The sequence below is a fragment of the Podarcis filfolensis genome (assembly GCF_964270895.1).
Source record: "Podarcis filfolensis genome assembly, chromosome: 8".
NCBI classification, from domain to species: domain Eukaryota; kingdom Metazoa; phylum Chordata; class Lepidosauria; order Squamata; family Lacertidae; genus Podarcis; species Podarcis filfolensis.
The window spans coordinates 52,382,120-52,400,493 of NC_139611.1; the positions used below are offsets into that span (position 1 = coordinate 52,382,120).

Below are 18,374 nucleotides of genomic sequence, written 5' to 3' on the forward strand. Positions count from 1 at the left end.
TCTAGATTGAGGGCCCTGCCTGATGGAGAACAGAGCAATTCAGATTTTGTCCATTGGGGGTTGCAATAACCACACTGACACTGACCCCTCTCTTTCTCTCTCTCTGCGCCTTGAACATGAGGATATGAATAGATGGAACAGTCTTTCATAGGAACCGCCCATCAAACTGCATCCCTCACAAAGCATGGATTATGGGGCATACTTCTGCTTGAGGGAGAGAAAAATGCCCACATACAATAATTCACATGGGAGCCCAATCCACTGAGAAGTTATCTAGTGCAAGCCTCATTGAAATGAACATGCATTTTTAGGGGCCAAGATGAGATAGCACCCTGTGGGTCGCAGCTAAATGCCCTCGATAGCACCAGAAACTAACAGCCAGAGGTGATTTTGGTCTCTTTCTGCTCATTTCCATTTCAATTTGCTCCTGGTCACACGTGCCGTTATTGCTGTGAGTGCTCCAGTTGGAGAACAGCCTCTACTAAAGGTGTCATTGACCTTAAAGAAGCACGAACTCAGGACGAAAGGGAGAAACGGGCTAAGAGGGAGGCAGCTTTGACAAATCCTCACCATGATCAACTCCCACCCAGAAACCTATGTCCCCACTGTGGAAGGACGTGTGGATCCAGAATTGGCCTCCACAGTCACTTACGGACTCACTGTTAAGACCGTGGTCATGGAAGACAATCTTACTTGGCTATGAATGATCACCAAAGAGGAAGAAGAATTGCTGCTCTAGAGGATCCTTCTCCAATCTGTTGCTCCCCATATGCTTTGGACTACAATACCTGTGCTGACTGGGGCTGTTGGGAACTTCCCAAAACATGAATGGCACCAACTTGGCAAAGGTGGCTCCAGGATCTAGACTACCTTCTGTTTTCCTTGAGATATACATAAAAAGTGCCCCCGAAGGATGTGTCTTCCTCTCAATCCTGCCTTTTAAGCACTTCCTAGAAAGAACACATTGCGTACTCCCACAACACTGAAGCAGAATGACTGTGAAAGATTAATGAGGCAAAGGCACGCAATCGTGCCAGGAAAGACGAATGCACAGAAATCACACGTCAGAGGAACCCAGTGTCACCTGGGAATGGCAGATCCACCCCTCAAAGGTACTGGGAGGGAGGAAGTTAAGAGTGGATGCAACAGACCATGATCAACTCAGCCGGCATGATGAATCCAGGTTAATGAGGGATCTGCACGCACACCAGTATGCAGCACTGTGCAAGCTGCAGAGAGAAATTTGCCCCTCTTCAAAGCAGAATATAAGGCATTGCAAAACAGTTCACCTTCTGCTGGCCGGCCTGAGCCGGCCAGGAAGTAACAAAAGTTGTAGGGAGTCTCCAAGGCACAGCCTTCAGGAAGGGATCTTTGGAGGCTGCCCCAGAGCACTGGACATGCATTCTCTAACCCTACTCCTTAAAACAACCCTTTAAAGCAGGCCAGCCACCACACTGTTTGGAAAGACATCTTTCATCCAGCTCTGGGTGAGGCACCTGATGCTCATTCAGTCAATGAGTTGACCTGACCTGTCAGCTATCACTGGGGGGGGGGGGAGGAATGGGATGAGCTGCAAAGTTTTTAATCAAACAGAGATTAATCAATTTTAAACTTTTGATCAAAAAGGTGCTCTTAAAGGTAGGGTACCTGTGAGGACCAGGTGTCCTACCAGTGACCCAGTTCCTTTTACGAGTCTTGGATTACTAGGCAATGATTTGCCAAGTGGCCTTGCTCAATGCTAAGCATGATCACTGCGCTTTAGTCATCTCTCTCATACATTCCAAGAGCCCAAGACCATTTCCTTCTTGACCTCAGATGAGGCCAGCTAATTCTCCGCAAGTCTGCTTGTGCTTATGGTTCTGGTCCTGCAGTCTGTTGAACCTGATCTTCCAGAGCAACACTCTTTACTGTTGGGGAATCAGAAGGTGACATTGTTGTGATTGACCCTCTGTTGCTTTTTGGAATTTGCTCCCAACCATGGAGGATGGAAAGACACCAGCACTACCTCCATAACAGTGGTGCACTTCACACACCCCTTCTTACTGGGGGTGGGGGGTCATCCTGGCTCCAGAGCCACCGCTGTGCAGCTGCAGCAATAGACAGAGGAGGATGACTCACTTCCTTTGCTTGTTTCCTTAGTTTGCTGAACGGGGCTTCTGCTGCAGATCACAGCCATTGACAGGGAGAAATCATTTCCTCCTGTTCCCCCTTTCCCGATTCTGACCAGGAGTGCTGCTTCCTCTTAGAGTTGCTCCCTCTTGGCCAAGACATTTTATTTTACCCCCAGCCCCCAACCCTATGGCTGTAATCACTTGACACAAAATACATCCTTAGTATCTCTTTCAGAAAAAAATCTCCCAGCATTTTCTGCAAACGTTGAGATCTTGTGGTTCACATTCTGAATTGCACTTGGCAACTTCACTAGCAACACCCCCCCCGAGCAATGTCCACACATGTGCAATCAGAGCAACCCCCCAGTTTCCCTTGTCCTCTTCCGCCACCCCACTAACAACTCGGGATAAAACCATGCAGTCCCAGAGGTCCTTCTGCCTCTTTCCAGAGACCGCCTGGGGAATTTTGCTGCCATAAACACAAAAGTTAATATGACACAGCACCTCCTACTCACCCACCCATCAACCTTCTTGGACAACAGCGAAACATTAAAGAGGAAAGACAGACAAGAAAATTTAAATTGGGGTGGGGGTGGGGAGTCAATGCATTCAAAAGTTGTCAGTGTCAAGATGGGAGGGCCGGGCCAAGTTGATTTTTTTCTCTCCTTCAGTTACTGAGCTCAAATTCGGCTACTTACTGGGGCTGGAAGCTTGGAGCTTCAATAGCTGTGGTGTGTTTCTGAGACCATTTAGTGCACTGGTGCTGACATGTAAAGCCTTGCTCTGCTTAGAAGCTGGTACCTGAAGAACTGCCTGCTCCCTTCCCACATCCCTTGGTGGGAAGGTGCCTCCCCTGCCTGTGATTGTTTTGCACTACAGTGTTTTCGCCTGCCTTTGAATTGTGAGCTGAATAATACTGTGATCACTTCCAGCTCCAGGACACCTTATGTTTGCAATTATTTATACCTTGCCTTTCCAAGGGAGCTTATATACATCTGTTAGAATAGCACTGAGGACAAAATACGAACTAAAACAGGCTAAACTGCAACAAGCAAATAGCTTCATTTCCTTCATTTGTGCACCCCAGAGTGGTTGACATAATAAAAGCCATAAAACACAGTCATAAGCAAATGAGCCCACAAACGCAACTAAAAGCAAAACATAATCAGCACTAATAACCAGTTAAAGCCAAAAACCTGTCCTTAATGGTGTCCCACTAGCATAATAGGGCAGCTTTCACTTGGCCCTGAAGGAGAAAAAACTGGGCAGTGCATGATCCCCCACTGCAGCAAAGGTCCTATCGCTACCCTGCAATGGGAGTGGAGTGTGTGTGTGTTACCGAGAGTTTAGCAACTCTATATACAGGCAAGTTCATATGGGTGTTGTCCAGCCCTGTCTCCAATATGTTAGAGGGCACAAAGTTGGGGAAAGCTAGGTTAGACAGCCCTTCAAAAGCCATGATTCCAAGCCACTTGCAGCATTATAGGTAGAAAACAAACAAACAACATGAGCTGAGCCTGGTAGAGAACTGGAGAAGCCAGTGAACGTCTTTCAACCACTGGTCAAATATTATCAGCACAGCAGATCCTAGTCCATATGCATGTCTACCACACTTTGAATCTACTGCACTGAAGTTTCTCAACACTTTTTATTGGCAGCCCCACATATAACATTGCCCTAGATATTACTAAGGCATGAGGAAATGTGGCAAAATTATTATTTTTCCAGACAAGCCCACAGTGCTAGTAAAAGTCACTCTGGAGCCACAGACTGCTTTATTGCATTGTTGACCATTTTAACTCTGCATGTAAATTTCCTTGGCAAATTTCCTGCCACATCGAAGCATTAGACAGCTTTAGAATACCAAGATGATACAGGCTTGTGGGCACAATGGCTTCCTTCCCATGGACTAGCTGCTTGTTTACTCCAGGAAACTCGGGGCAATGAAGCCAGCCTTGATTAAGGACAGCCAAGTGGTACAAGCACATGCACCAGGCGTTCAAGCACACAGGGAACCTGTAAAGGGAGCTGGACATCCAACAGAGACAACCATGACTTCCCCAACCATCAAATTATGGTGAAACAAGGACCCACAAGCAAATATCCTGGACATTTCTTCTGCCTTTAGAATCAAAAAAGCTGTCGCTATGAAAGTGTTTTCACACATGAAAGTGTTTTCACACTAACACAGTGAGCAGGGCAAGGCATTGTGAGTTAAAGAGCAAACGCTACAAGCAAAGGGGTGTATTTAAAATTGTTTCACCTTCCATTTTTTCTTTACTTTGTAAAAAAAGCTCTCAATGTCCCTTTCTGTCCTGAATGCGCAAAAGGCAAAATAAACTCAATCATAGCAGCAGAAGAATGCAAATAACAGCTGAGCTGCAAGTCTGCCTTACAACTATTCAAAGTCTCAAACTTCAAATTTCAATGGCAACCTCAAAACTGCATGCACGCAATTAAAGAAATGCATGAATGACTTTTTGCATATTTGTACAGAACATAAGTCTACCACCTGAGACATCCCTGCCTCTGCTTTGATCTTCCTACAGAGGAAAGAACCACAATTGCACACTTTGCACATCATCAAAGTCTTCCCTCTCAGCTGCTCTCTGCTGAACAGCTGAACAGAAGGAGACCCAAAGAGAAGGATGATATCTAGCTGCCAACAGGCTCTGGGTGATTACCTATCATGTCCCACTCTATATAATTCAGTTCCTTTTAGTTTCATGCCATAACCAAGACATCTAACTTCCAGAGGCAGAAACTGCCCACCCACACAAAATACCTGGATGGTGAAAAATTGGATTCAGCCATTCTTTCAGTAAACAGCTATGGGTGAATTGGCAGTTCTAGTCTGCAGGAAAAATTGAGAGTATGGAACTGGGTGATGTCCTATGCATGTGGTTCAAGCATAGAGGCCATGTTCCTAAGATAGATCCAGATGCATCAGATGGGACATTCACTATGGTCTGAGTCAGCAGTGCAGCCCACAAGCTAGGCAGGCAACAAGGATGTCAAAAAGAATTACAGAGCAAAGCAACTCTCATTCACAGCCTGAGACTCACATATAGAAAGCTGGGGGTGGGGGTGGGGTAAGGAATAGTTTTCTATGCTCATATGCTTGTTGTTGTTGTTGTTGTCTAATTGTTTAGTCGTGTCCTACTCTTTGTGACCCCATGGACCAGAGCACGCCATTATTAGCTCATATGCTAATAACATGCTACTATTTAATTTGTTGGAAGCTGCCCAGATAATTATAATTATAATTGCTACTACTACTATTGAGAAGCATGTTTCCCACTTGTGATCTGAAATGGCACAGATGAAAAGTTTTACCACCTCATTTTCCATTTGCATGATCTATGCCTCAGTTTCCCCTCTTGTGGAATTCTCCAAAGGGCCACAAACTCCAAGCTACCCTACCAGGCAGCCCAGAAGCCCCTCCTCCTAAAGGACTCCCTTTCCCCTCCCCTGACCTCCTTTCCAAATCGCAGCCCTGGCTGAATTTTCTATTACCTGTGGCTCCCTCCTTTAGTAATCACCCTGCACATCTGTCCACTAAGGCTTCCCTTAATTCCCTAGACCTAAAGAACAGGGAATTCTGTGGACTTGGGGGAGGTGGCAGACTGGGCTAAGCCAGGCATGGACCTGTTCATTAAACATGTGTTGCTCACTGGTTTGGAAGAGGGGGGTTACTTCTAAAACTAAAAGTAAGCACACAAGGGTAGGTGGGTTTGAACCTCGCTCCCTTTCCCTACACCTTTAGGACATTTCCCACATGCCATGTGGTCCATTTTGCGTTAAAAGGGAAACTCCCTCCCATGATTTATAACCAAACCGATGAGCATGTGTTTGCTAGGCATACACACTCCTGGCCTGGCACAGGTTGCTGGCATTGCCACATCTTCCCAAAACATCATCTCAGCAGCAAACACAAATCTCTACATGGGTTTGAATAGTAGGTGCAGAAAGCCTGTGCAAGTAAATATGGAGGTCTACCCTTGTTTCCTCGTCACAGCCCTTCACTAGATGTTTACAGATAACAAGCTGTGGCTTCTTGTCTAAAAGCCGGAGTGAACCAGCCATAATAGAATGTCAGGAAACTGCTCCATAGCCCTTCTGCCCTCATACAAAGAGTCACGTTCAAAGGAAGAACCCTTCCCACACCAAGCTTTTCCTGAAAAAAGGAAATAACTAGGTTTATAAGAATGTATAAAGAGCCTGCTGGGTCAGGCCAATGATCCATCTGGTTCTTTCAACGCTTTGTAGGTTTGTTTTTTTTTACATTTTATTTCTTAGGTTTCTATCCCACCTTTCTGTGACCTTAGAATCCACGGGAGCATTCCTGTGGTTCCCAGGTGGTTTCCCATCCAGGAGTCAGACCAGGCCCAGGGTTGCTTAGCTATAGCAAAGTGGTGAGTTCTTGTGTCTTCAGACCTTATTCTGGGATTAACTCACATTCCAAATCAGTTCTTTCATTCTGCTTCAGGTGAGAGGTGTTATTTACATTTTGCTTCCCTTCCAAGCTCCATTCGGTGCTCCCTATATCTCTCCAGAATACATCAGCCCTCCCTCCATCTCCTTATTTTGTACCAGCCTCGTCAGCTTTCCTTTATCGCCTGCTGCATCCTACCCAATTCTCTGCTCGCTTTCAGAGATTTATCCCAGTAACTGATGGCTCAACACAAATGCTGCCCACATACATTATTCTGTCAATTGTTGTCAAACAACAAACTAACCTGCACAGTCAATTCCTTCCAACTCTGGCTTACTGCTGATTCTCCTTCTTTAGATAACCCAGTTTTTACTGTGGCATACCATGGCCCTTGTTTTAATTGTAACCTACCCTGGGCCTTAGGGGTGAAGGGCGAGAATGAACATATATATATATATGATCCCAATGCCAGTTCTGAGAAGGGGTAGGCGGGCTCTTTACACGTGTACACAAGGAGGCATGGTTACACCTGGTCTTTTTAAGGCTCAGAGGAGATTACTTTTTTAAAAAGCTGTGTTTTCCCTCTGCTCTTTTTTGAAGAAGTTCAGGGCAGTGAAAATGGGTTATGTAGGTCAGCTCAAGGTTAAGGCTTGATCAAGACCATCTCGTGAGCTTCCTGGCTGATTTGTGCTTGGGTGGTGCCCATATCCAAGCACAATCTGAGGGGCCACAAGGAAGACTGGTCCTCAGGTGCAGACCTCTGCCATCTACATGCCACAAGGTGCCCAGAATAGGTCACTTCGCCCTGCTACACCCCTACAGGGAGGGAAAAGAGGCACACTCTGAAACTCTTCTTTCTTTCACAACATTTCTATACTGCTTGATAAAATCTCAAAGCAGTTTAAAGGTAAAGGTAAAGGGACCCCGACCATTATGTCCAGTCGTGGCCGACTCTGGGGTTGCGGCGCTCATCTTGCTTTATTGGCCGAGGGAGCCGGTGTACAGCTTCCAGGTCATGTGGCCAGCATGACTAAGCAGCTGCTGGCAAAGCAGAGCAGCGCACCGAAACGCCGTTTACCTTCCCGCCGGAGTGGTACCTATTTATCTACTTGCACTTTTGACGTGCTTTCGAACTGCTAGGTTGGCAGGAGCAAGGACTGAGCAACGGGAGCTCACCCCGTTGCGGGGATTCGAACCGCCGACCTTCTGATTGGCAAGTCCTAGGCTCTGTGGTTTAACCCACAGCGCCACCCACGTCCCTTCAAAGCAGTTTAGAAACATAATAGAATGATCAGTAATAACAACAACAACAGGTAAAAGCAAATATTTAAAACATTCAAAAATAATAAATAGCAACAATAAACTAAACCAGATTAAAACACATGACAGCTTCTACATGTCTGGAAAGACTGCCACTTGCCTGAACAAAAACATTCTTAGCAGGGAACTAAAAGGTGCACTGATGGCCCCTGCCCAATGTCAGTGAAACTCATTTATAGGTAACTTTTGAGGGCTCCTGCCTCGCTGCCTCCAGAAGCCCATTTCCCCCGCAACTGTAACACCCACCCAGAAATGAAGGAAGTGCCACTTAAAAGAGGGCCCTATTTATCACAGGGCCTTCGAATGAGCATTGCTAGAAAAGCAGGATGATTGCTCTTCCCCTCATGGTGATCCCACAAGCATGTCTGGATTAGCAGAGATCAGCAGGGGGATTGCCAATGACCACGTAAGACCCCACCATGAAATTAATCTCTCTCTCTAAGCACCACAAGCTCAGGGTTTCCCAGATGCTGACTGGAACTTGGTTCAGAATGCAACACATATTTTATCCGCTGCTTCCACCCCACCTCTTGTTTGGCTGTTTTATTACTATTGTTTATTACCAATGTGACCTGCCTCAAATGCTTCCTCAGAAGTGAGAAGGCGACATAACAAATCCTCTAATATATTTTTCCTCAGGAAAACATATTTATTGCTAAAAAATTAAAAGCCTTTGCAACTCACTGCCACAAGATGTGGCGATAGCCACTAAACTTAGTACCACAGTAGGGTCACCCATGGGAATGTCACAGAAACAGAAAGAAACACACATAGCAATTCTTGCTCCATCTATGATATTTGAACGTGTCCCTCTTGAATGTTTCCCAGGGGCACCTGTTTGGCTGTTGCAGGTGGAAACCAAGCACAGGGCTAGATTGAGTGTGAGTACAAAGAGGGATTAAAAGTATGTTGTGGGGTAACTGCAGCACTGTAAGTGATCCTGAGTAAACGGAAAGGGACCATGGGCCTGCCAGTTTGGTGGTGAGTTTTTCCCCACAGGCATTGTTCTGCTCTCTGCCATTGGCTGTGCGACATGGCTGGTTTTGCAGTCAGCTAGTTTTTAGTCCATAAAGCTCCCACAACATACCTCGTGTGTTGGTGGCCATGTCTGCCACTTTCTGGAAGGCATCCAGGAAGGCCACTGCAGCCAGGACAGTAGTCCTAAAACATAAGGACAGAGAGAGAGAGAGAGAGAGATCAGAGGGTTGGCGGTCTTCACGCAGGAACAGCACAAGCCATTTTGCCATCTCAAAGGGCTGGATGGGTGCAACAAGTGAGTAGGCCTCATCTCATCCCTTCACGGCCGGACCTGCATTATTAGCACTTAGGCCTAAACCTGCAATGCTGCCAAGACTCAGGTAATCAAAAGTACAACTGGGCTAATAATTCTGAGAAAACCGAATCTTGTTTGCTTCTAAAATCTTGAGGACATCCAGTGCCTCTTGCACAACTCTCCTCAGTTACCCTATTTAACAAATGATTTAAAGCCCACACTGTCAGCCTGTGGTCTGGAGAACTCTTGAAATTCCTCTGAAGCTTATCAGGGTCCCTGAGCGGCAGAGCGGTCCAGAAAGACTACGGGCTGACCACAGCTGACCTTCTACCAACATCGCACACACACCCCATTACATGTACCCACCTTGCAAAGGAGCACACTGTGTGTTTCAGTGCATACTCTGGGCTCTGTGGACACAGGCTGGCTGCAAGGCCAAGACAGTCAAGCTAGCAACCTGGGGATTCCATGTGCCAAACGGCTCAGAGGCATGGAGAGAGTCCCATGACACATCCACGTGCACTGATGTTAAAAAGCCTGCATGTGACGGATCCTTACCCTAACTTCTAGGCCAAGCCAAACACCACACACCTGTCTTAGGTAGATCTTAAAGAACCAATCACAGCAATCACTCTCAGGTGCCTTGCCCCCAGGAAATTGGGAGGCTAGGTGGAAAACCTACAATTTTCTTTTTGTGGGGGATGGGCAGCATTTCTCTCAAGAATGAACTTAACCAGCTCAAATAGACTCTATGCCAGCAGCAATGTTTCCTCAGCTTTCCAGTTTTCTTGGAACTATATTGCCTGCCCTGTTTTTGTTTCAGCTTCCTTCCTTCCCTCCTTATTCTTGTCTTTCCCCCTTAGGCCTCCCTTTCCCTGAGTTTCTCTCTCTGACGTCCTGCTGCCTTTGGCCACCTCAGGGCTGGCTCCTTGCCCTGCAGTCTGCCAACCTCTTCTTTACACATCATTTGGCCTCTGTGTTTAGCAGCAGGACTTGGAAACCGGGTGGGCTGTTCATGGCTGGCCCAAGCTTCTGTGAGGACTTTGCACTCCCTGCTCTCCCCAGTCTGAGCAACATAGGAAGCTGCCTCAATACCAAATCAGACTGCTAGGTCTATCTAGTGCAGCATTATGAACACTGTCTGGCAGCCAAGGCTTTCCAGGGTTTCAGACACAGACCATTCCCAGCCCTACCTGGGGCTGCCAGTAGAAATTGAGCCTCAAACAGTTTACATGCCAAGTAACTGGGATAGTGACAGGGCCTTTTCAGTGGTGGTTCCCTGGCTGTGGAGTAGCTGAAAAAATACTGTTTCAAGTAACTCTAAGATCATTGGATGGAATAATGTTTTTAGCTGCTTCTAGAATTTTTTTTATAATTAACTGATTTTAGATGTTTTTAATTGTAGTTGTTTTTACAATGTTTAAACCAATTTAAAATGTTTTCTTTCTTTTTGTTTCTTTATTTTAAATGATACATGTGTTTGCTGCCCTGGGTTTCTTGGAGAGGAAGGGAGGGATATAAATCCAATCAATCAATCAATCAAAACAGAGGAGGCTCTTCCCAAAGAAAGGCTTTAAGCGCCAAGTTTGTCCAGCCTCCCGTTCTACTTATGGGTTGGCCAACACTCCTTGTTAGGCAGAGCCCAGAGCTTCAATCTCTCCCTCCCCAAACTAGCTCTGAGCCGATGTGGAGTTACTCTGTGTGCAGAGAAAGTGGAGGAAATAGAGAGCACTCTCTCCAGATAGGCAATGAGCACAAAAGGCGCTTTGGGAGAGTGGAAGGGGAACACAGTGCGCAAACAGCTGAGGAGATGCTGAGCGGAACACAAGAGGCTCTTTCAGCTCCACGGAGGGCTGAGAAACACCAGCGAAGCCAGGGGGGCTATTAATAGGGCAGCCGCACAAGGCATATCCGGCGACGGTAAAGCCAGGGTGGACGGGCTGAAAGGGCCCCTTCATAGAAGCCTTTGATATGCCAGAGGAGGTGGCTGGCAAGCAGAAAGGGGGAGGATTCCAAAAACTCTTGGGGAAAAGCAAAGCAAGGGGGTGACCCTGGGAACAAGGCTGGGGGGCGGGGAGAGCAAGGCTCCTTTTGGGAACTCTGGGGAGGAAACCTTCTTATTCAGCGTTGATTGGAAGCTGCTCACAGGCAAGGCAGTCGAGGCAACTTTCAACCTCTTGGGATCTCAACTGCATCGGGATCCTGAGGCCGTGATATGTGGGGAGGGGGCTCTGCAGCTTCCCTCTGGATGCTGCAACTGCCTTGCCACTCTCAAAACCAGCCCCTTTGCTTCTGTGTTGCTGCACGGGAAGGAGCAACATGGCTCAAAGAGAGAATTCACATATCACAATTTTGGCACATTTACCTGGGATTTAGGAGAGCCAGGGCTTGCCTTCTTAACTGCTGGAAGGAGCTGGTAATGAATCAAAGCCACACTAGGCACTATGATGCTCATGTGTGGACTTCATTTCTTTCACTGCAACAGGGAAGCAGGGCTCCAACTTCAGCTGGAGTAGTGGGACAAAAGGGGGGGGGCTTAGCTAATACCCTGATCATGTGACTTGTAAGTCACAAGTAGCTTAAGTGGTGCCCTGTACAGTGGTACCTCAGGTTACAGACGCTTCAGGTCACAGGCTCTGCTAACTCAGAAATAGTACCTCGGGTTAAGAACTTTGCCTCAGGATGAGAACAGAAATTGCACAGTGGCGGCGCAGCATCTGTAGAAGGCTCCATTAGCTAAAGTGGTACCTCAGGTTAAGAACAGTTTCAGGTTAAGAACGGACCTCCGGAACGAATTAAGTTCTTAACCCGAGGTACCACTGTATTGTTGGGACTACAACTTATCATCCCTGGCCACTAGCCATGCCGGATGGGAATAATGGTTTGGGGGAAGGCAGGGATTTTTATTGGGGAAAGGGCAATGGAGAAAGTCCATTAGCACCCCTTACTTGCTTGCTCCCCACCCCAACACAAAAGGAAGTCTTGTCCATATTGTGCCATCAATACAAAGAATTTACAGACTGAATTAATAATCTTTCATTAATTAACAACTTCTGTGCTGTTAAATTGTGCATAATAACTCATTGGTGTTATATATGTTCCTATAATTTCCAGTTCCAAAAAATCTTACTCAACTCTCAATTGAGTAACTTTCCTATTTACTCTGTTTCTTGTCTGAGTAAAATTAGTAAGCTTCATCATACTAAAATCCCAGACATTTTCACAGCCATTGAAAGCTTGTTGTAACCTCCTATTTCCTGTTATACGTGAAATACATATTCTGGCAGCCATTAAAAGATAAATAACCATTTCCTGATCTTCCTTAGAGAGTATTATTTCTGTAAGATCAAAAAGAGCGACTAACAGATGTAGTGGGAGTTTATGGCCTGTCTTGTCTTCTGTATCATCGTTCCTAAAATTCCTTTATTTTAAGGCAAGATCCATCCACTGGTGTGGATGTCAAGCAGCAGAATATCAGTGACTATTAAGACAGGGGGAAAATGGGATTGCGTGGAAGGTAGTGTGCCAAAAGTGCACACAGAAAAATTGAATATGCAGGACTTGTTTGCAGCTTAAGAGCTGCTGTCCGGAAGCATCCTCAGTCTCTGTGGAGAGAAACATCATCTGCACAATCACTTGTAAAACTTCTTAAGGTTTGTGCTCATATTCATTTGAGTTGCAGAGTTCCATATGCATTTCCAGCTGTCTAAAGCAATATTTATCTGTAGATCTCGCTCCCATTTACCTTGCTAGGGATAAGGGCAAATATCTGATTCTGGCAATACTTTATATAATGTACTCTTTAGTATCTGGAGAACTTACGCCTTTCTCAAAATATACACATTCCTTTAGGGGCCTGTGTTTCCAGATTAATGGCTGGACCAGGTGGCAAGTACCTGGAAGCACTGGAACCATCACAGAAGGTGAGCCTGTGAAAATATCCCCAAGGCTTCTGAGCAAGACAACATGTCTCCTTGGCACAGTACATTTTCTTACTTTCACTGGATTATCTTGCTCCCGAAAATATCCTCATTTTTTACTGTAATATTATAGCACATCAGAGTAAGAGGTGGAAATCCTGGAGATGGTTTATTATTATTATAATTTTATTATTAACCAAAGAATCCTTCAGTTCCTTGTGCCACCTCAACCAAAGCAACCTATACTCTCTCTGTTGCAAAGACGTGACACAATGGACCCCTAGCTCATTATTATCCAGCATAGATACCCAAGAGGTGCTCACAAGGGCTCAGCATTAAGATGGAAGGGAGGTCTCACAGGGTCCCCAGGGCTCTGTCTTAGGCCCTCTGCTGTTTTAGAAAAGACTTGGAGGAGAACATAGAGAGTGCTTATCAAAACTGCAGATAATGCAAAACTGAGGGGTAGCTAACACTACAGAAGACAAAATTGAGGGTTAAAACTGCCTTGACAGGCTGGAAAGCTGGGCTGAAACCAAGAATGTAAATTCAATAGAAATGAATGTAAAATCCTCCATTTAAGTACCTAAGGGCCAAAGGTACAAGGATAGGATGCAGAGACACCTAGCCTGGCATCCAGATGACACCTTTCCACTCATTACTGAAACCTACCAGCTCTTAGCTGATTGCATCAGCACTGCAATTAATTTCACACACCAACCCCTGAAATGCCTTTTCCCTGTAAAACACATACAAGACTGTTGTCATGGTGTAATTCACAAGGCCACTGACAGATGGCACTAGCCCTGCAAACTACAACGTGATGACAATTAGGAGGAGAGGAAGGTGGAAACTGGAGGGCAGGAGGTTTAAGCTGAAGCAAAGGAGGAGGGAAAGGAACTGAAGGAGGAGATGAGGCAGAGGAGAAAGGGTGCGCAGCTGAGGAAGAGCCTCCTGAGAAAGGGAGGAAGACTGCAAATTTTATTTCAATTGCTTACAAAGAGTTCCATTTGGCCATTCCTTCTGGGAACAGGCCAAACAGATGCGCCAAACTGCCCCTGACCTCTCCACCCATCAGCTGATGCAAAGGGAGATCAAGTTAGCTTGACCTGGGTTCATGAGACAGCTCCCTGCTCCATTTGCTGGGCTTTGGAGTCTTGAAGTTTGGACTTCACAGTCCCTCACAAGCAGCAACGTTTCTAAAAGGAAGGCAAAAACCTTCTTTTTAGCAGCATGCTGCTGCCTGAGAGGCGATTTAATGTCCAGGCTTAGAAGCACGATGCCATTTGTGACATCACTTGACTGGCAGGTGGATGGACTTGCTCACCTGTCAATTTTGGACCACAAGGCAGATCCTGATAAGGATATAGCTTGCAGAGCCAAAATGGTTCCCCACCTTGGGCTAAAGGGGGTGTTGCAAGTGGAGGAAACAGGGGCACAGTCCCTAGTTTTTACTTTTTTATCCCAGGTTAACACCGGTCTATACGCTATCCTTCCTCCAATAAAATGTAAAGAAACTCAGGTATGAAATAAGACTAGCATAAGAAAACAGTGTTTTCCATAAATTTTTGAACTGTGAGAGTGATTTGTACAGGATTTTTTTCTGATGCCCTACATAATATTCTAATTTATCATGTTTATTTTACATTTGATTAGTAAACAAGATTAAAAACTTTGAAACTGCCAAGGTTGCCCGATCTTGTACTTACAATTGGCATCCACTCATTGCAACTAGCATACTCATAAAATATAACTGTGTGTGTGTATGTAAAAGAAAGCATTAGAAAAAATTATGCCCAAGGTAACTGTTAGAAAAAACAACTGTCACAGATGCTATTAGCAGACCAACTGAATATAGTCAAATATGCAAAACTGAGGCAGGCTCTACTCAAATACTGGGTTGGGCCACAAGGTAGTGTTTGGAAAGGTGCTTTTCCCAAGAGAATACCAGGAAAATGCTATATTCTTCACTTGAACCCTTTAGTGCTGCTGAGGCACTCACTTTGTTCAATTAACTAAAAAAAAATTGAAAATAGAGGTTCCACACAATGCCTTAAAATGGCATTGTATTATCTATTATTCTCAAGATCCTTCTATAACATTAACTCTCAAGAAAATCCTGTTCATGAAAGGTTTTCAGAAGCTTTAATTAAAAGTTTACTCCTTATAGAATGATCCCATTTTATGTTACCTGGCATCAATTATGAACAGCCTATTAATTGCCCCTTGAACGGACTTAGTTAATTGCCGGCCTAGGGTCAGTTTCTGTTCCCATGGGGTGGGGGCTTGGATTACAGATTTCCTTGTGTAAGTGTGTCTCCACACACACACCCCCTCATTTTTATATAGCCAAAAATGTATTCTGCTATTTTTTTTTAATGATTTTTTTAAAAAAAGAAAAATGATAAATGGAGCTTTCCCCTCCCCATGGGAACCGCAACCAATATTAAGGCAATTAAGAAAGGCTATTCAGGAGGATATTAAAAGCTACTCAGCACTAATCTTGAACCAGTGCTAATCACAAAGCTATGAGTTAAATCTGCAAACAGGAACTGTTTAATTAAAAAGGCAAAGGAGCCATTAAAAGACTCAATAGCACTTTGCCTGTAGATGGGCTGGTACTTCAATTTTGTTTTGTTACAAAAAGAAAAAGAGCCACAAGGTCTGAAAAATATTAAGAGAAAATAAAAACCCCTAGGATACAAAGAACTAACAACAAGATCACAGTGATGATCTATCAAAAGGGAGAGAAGGAAGAATGGCAGTTCCAGAGAAAAGAGCAGGCACACTTGCCTGAGAGAAAGCAGCTGACATGGGGGAGGCTATGGCTTTGGCACATGCTTTTCTGTGATGGCTGGAAGGGGATGGAAAGGAGGATCAGAACATGCACACCAGATCATGCTAAGAAATGGTACCTTCTTGTGGAGAGGGACATTCAGGTAAGAAATGGCAGGTGAAAGGAACTCAGGGGCCAACTATGCTGTTTCTGAGCAGCCATATGGGTGGGACCTCTCATTACTAGCAGCAAAGCTACTAGGATTTTGCCCTCCCCATTGCTTCTAAAACTTAACTTAAAGCAGTGAGTTATTTTATTTTTGCATTGAACCGGGGCATTCCCAGCTCATTATGTGGTAGTCACAGCCTCCAGGGATGCCAGCAGAATTTCCTGGGCCCATTTCACTGTATGTGGATTGAGCCCTATAACACACTCAGAAAAACTGACACAGATCTGCACAGGTTTTGTTTCCCCACAAAGAAATGATGCAGGGCGGTTTTTAAAAAATAGATTCAGACTGCATTTCGTCTGAGAGAAGACCTTCACCCAGCTTTTGGATCCAATGATCTCCAAGGTAGCTTGCAGCAGATTACAATAATCCAAAACAACAACAACAAACAAACAAACAAAAAACCCACCCATCAGCTCTCATTCCTCTGGCCAGTGTCATTCAACTCCTAGAGCAGCTGCCAGCTGGAAAATATACACCACTTGGGGATATTTGCCCAGCTTGCACTGCTGTTTGGCCAAGAGTGCCTGATGAAACCGTAATCTGCCATGCAAAATCTACCCCATCACCTAGCACCCTCCAGCTGTTTTGGACTACAATTCCCATCAGTTACAGCTAGCATGACTAGGTGATTTGGGGTCTGATGGGAGTTGTAGTCCAAAGCAGCTGGAGGACAGCTGGTTGGTGAAGCTTGGTCTACGCTCTCACTATGTGCAGCGCTACTGCCTGTGGGGTTTCAAAAGAACCTGAACCAGCTGGGGACACATCGTTTATTTTCTAAAGAAAGGAGGGTGTGGGGAGAGGAAGCTGAGAGCATAGAAGAAATCAAGAGTCTCTTTTCATGACACACATGGCGAGAAGACCAAGCTGGGGGACAAATGGCAGCTGTGTTGTTGCTGTGCCAGTTCTGTCGAGAAACTCACCGCAGTTGGGAGTGGAGTTTAGTTGCCTTGGAGTTGAAATCTTCCCAGATGGGGTAGGAACTCTGGAACAGAGAAGGGAGGGGGGAAAGAGTTGAGCAAACAGGTGACTGCTCTGCGTTCACTGCCTGAGCTACCCCAGCCCCACAAACAGGACACAACAAACAGCCAATCTTGAATCCAGAGGGCTCCTGTGAAAAGACCAACCGTCATCTCCTTATACATTTTCAGCATCATTCGTAAATGTGAGCAGCCATCTCTGGCTGAGGACTGTTGCCTCTTTGAGAAGAAAACTGTTAAAGGCGGCCATTTTTAAATGACTGATTGTTGAAGCTGAACTAAAGAGGCCTCAGCTGTTTAGCAAACCCTGGTGGGAACCTGCCTGGTTTACTTTAACCATAGTTACCATCTGGCGCTGGTGTTTACATTGTTAAGGGGTGTTGTGCTTGGGAGGGGAAGTGGGCAACCCCCCCTGGCTCAGCCCAGCCCTAAAATCTTGGCAAGGGTGAAAATATCACCACCACTGCATCTGCTGTCCCAGCAGTCTCTTGTCCCCTATATTGGAGAGGCAGAGATGCCACCAGGCGGCTGCCAGGTCCAATGACCAACAGCAGAGGCCCAGCTGTTTCTGCCGGGTCATGAATGAGGAAAAAATATTTCACTGTTGCAAGGAAGAAATGCAGCTGTCCACATTCTCCTGCCCCAGTTTGGAAACTGACAGGCCTGTGAGAGGCCTAAAGGCAACTCAGCAACAAACTTAGCTCTTAACAAGGACTGCCTATAATTTCTTCTTCTGCAAATCCTATCAAGGGAGACGGCAGGGAGAAAGGGAAAGATACCAAAATGGACTCGCCTCTCCCCCCCTCCCTTGCACTTTGTGGCAACTTTGTGCTTATGCAGTGCTGCACTGCCACATCAAAACCCAGGCTTAACATATAATTTTCTTTAAAGATTCTAGGCCAAACATGTGTCCTCAGATGTAGAAGCAGGACCAGCAGAAGTGCCAATCAGAAACAGTATGGAGAGCAGCGCATTTCATGTCCATAGCTTTGCATACTGCTCATGGAGGGTGCTGTGCCTTCCCTGGTCTTTGGGGAGCAACAGCTTGGACTGAATTGCCCAAAGGCGGCTGGAGGTGCCATTTTCTGCCTTTATTTGGAGAACTGGTTGTTTCCACAGAGAGTTTATGCCCACTATAGTTACCACAATACCACATGACCAAAAAAAGGCCCAGTTTGCCCACAGTGCCTTTATTAGCATTTTAGTCTAAAGAACCCAAAAGGTACTTTATTACTGGTTAATGTCTGCTGAGACAGAAAAGGTGGCAACCCTAATAATTTACCCCAAATTTATTGACCCTTATTGTTATGAATCAACATAAGTTGATCTTCTG

The 18,374-nt window shown here is 45.5% G+C and overlaps 1 protein-coding gene across 6 annotated transcripts in view; it reads right to left on the bottom strand.

Annotated features, from left to right (window-relative positions):
- MTSS2 (MTSS I-BAR domain containing 2) overlaps positions 1–18,374 on the bottom strand; it is a 58,674-nt gene that overhangs the window by 22,968 nt on the left and 17,332 nt on the right. For all 6 annotated transcript variants that reach the window (XM_083624888.1, XM_083624886.1, XM_083624884.1 and 3 more), the window contains exons 2-3: positions 16,985–17,046; positions 8,954–9,027 (exon numbers count right to left, since the gene is read on the bottom strand). In XM_083624888.1, coding sequence (XP_083481014.1) covers positions 8,954–9,027; positions 16,985–17,046 — 136 coding nt within the window. The remainder of the gene's footprint in view (positions 1–8,953; positions 9,028–16,984; positions 17,047–18,374) is intronic.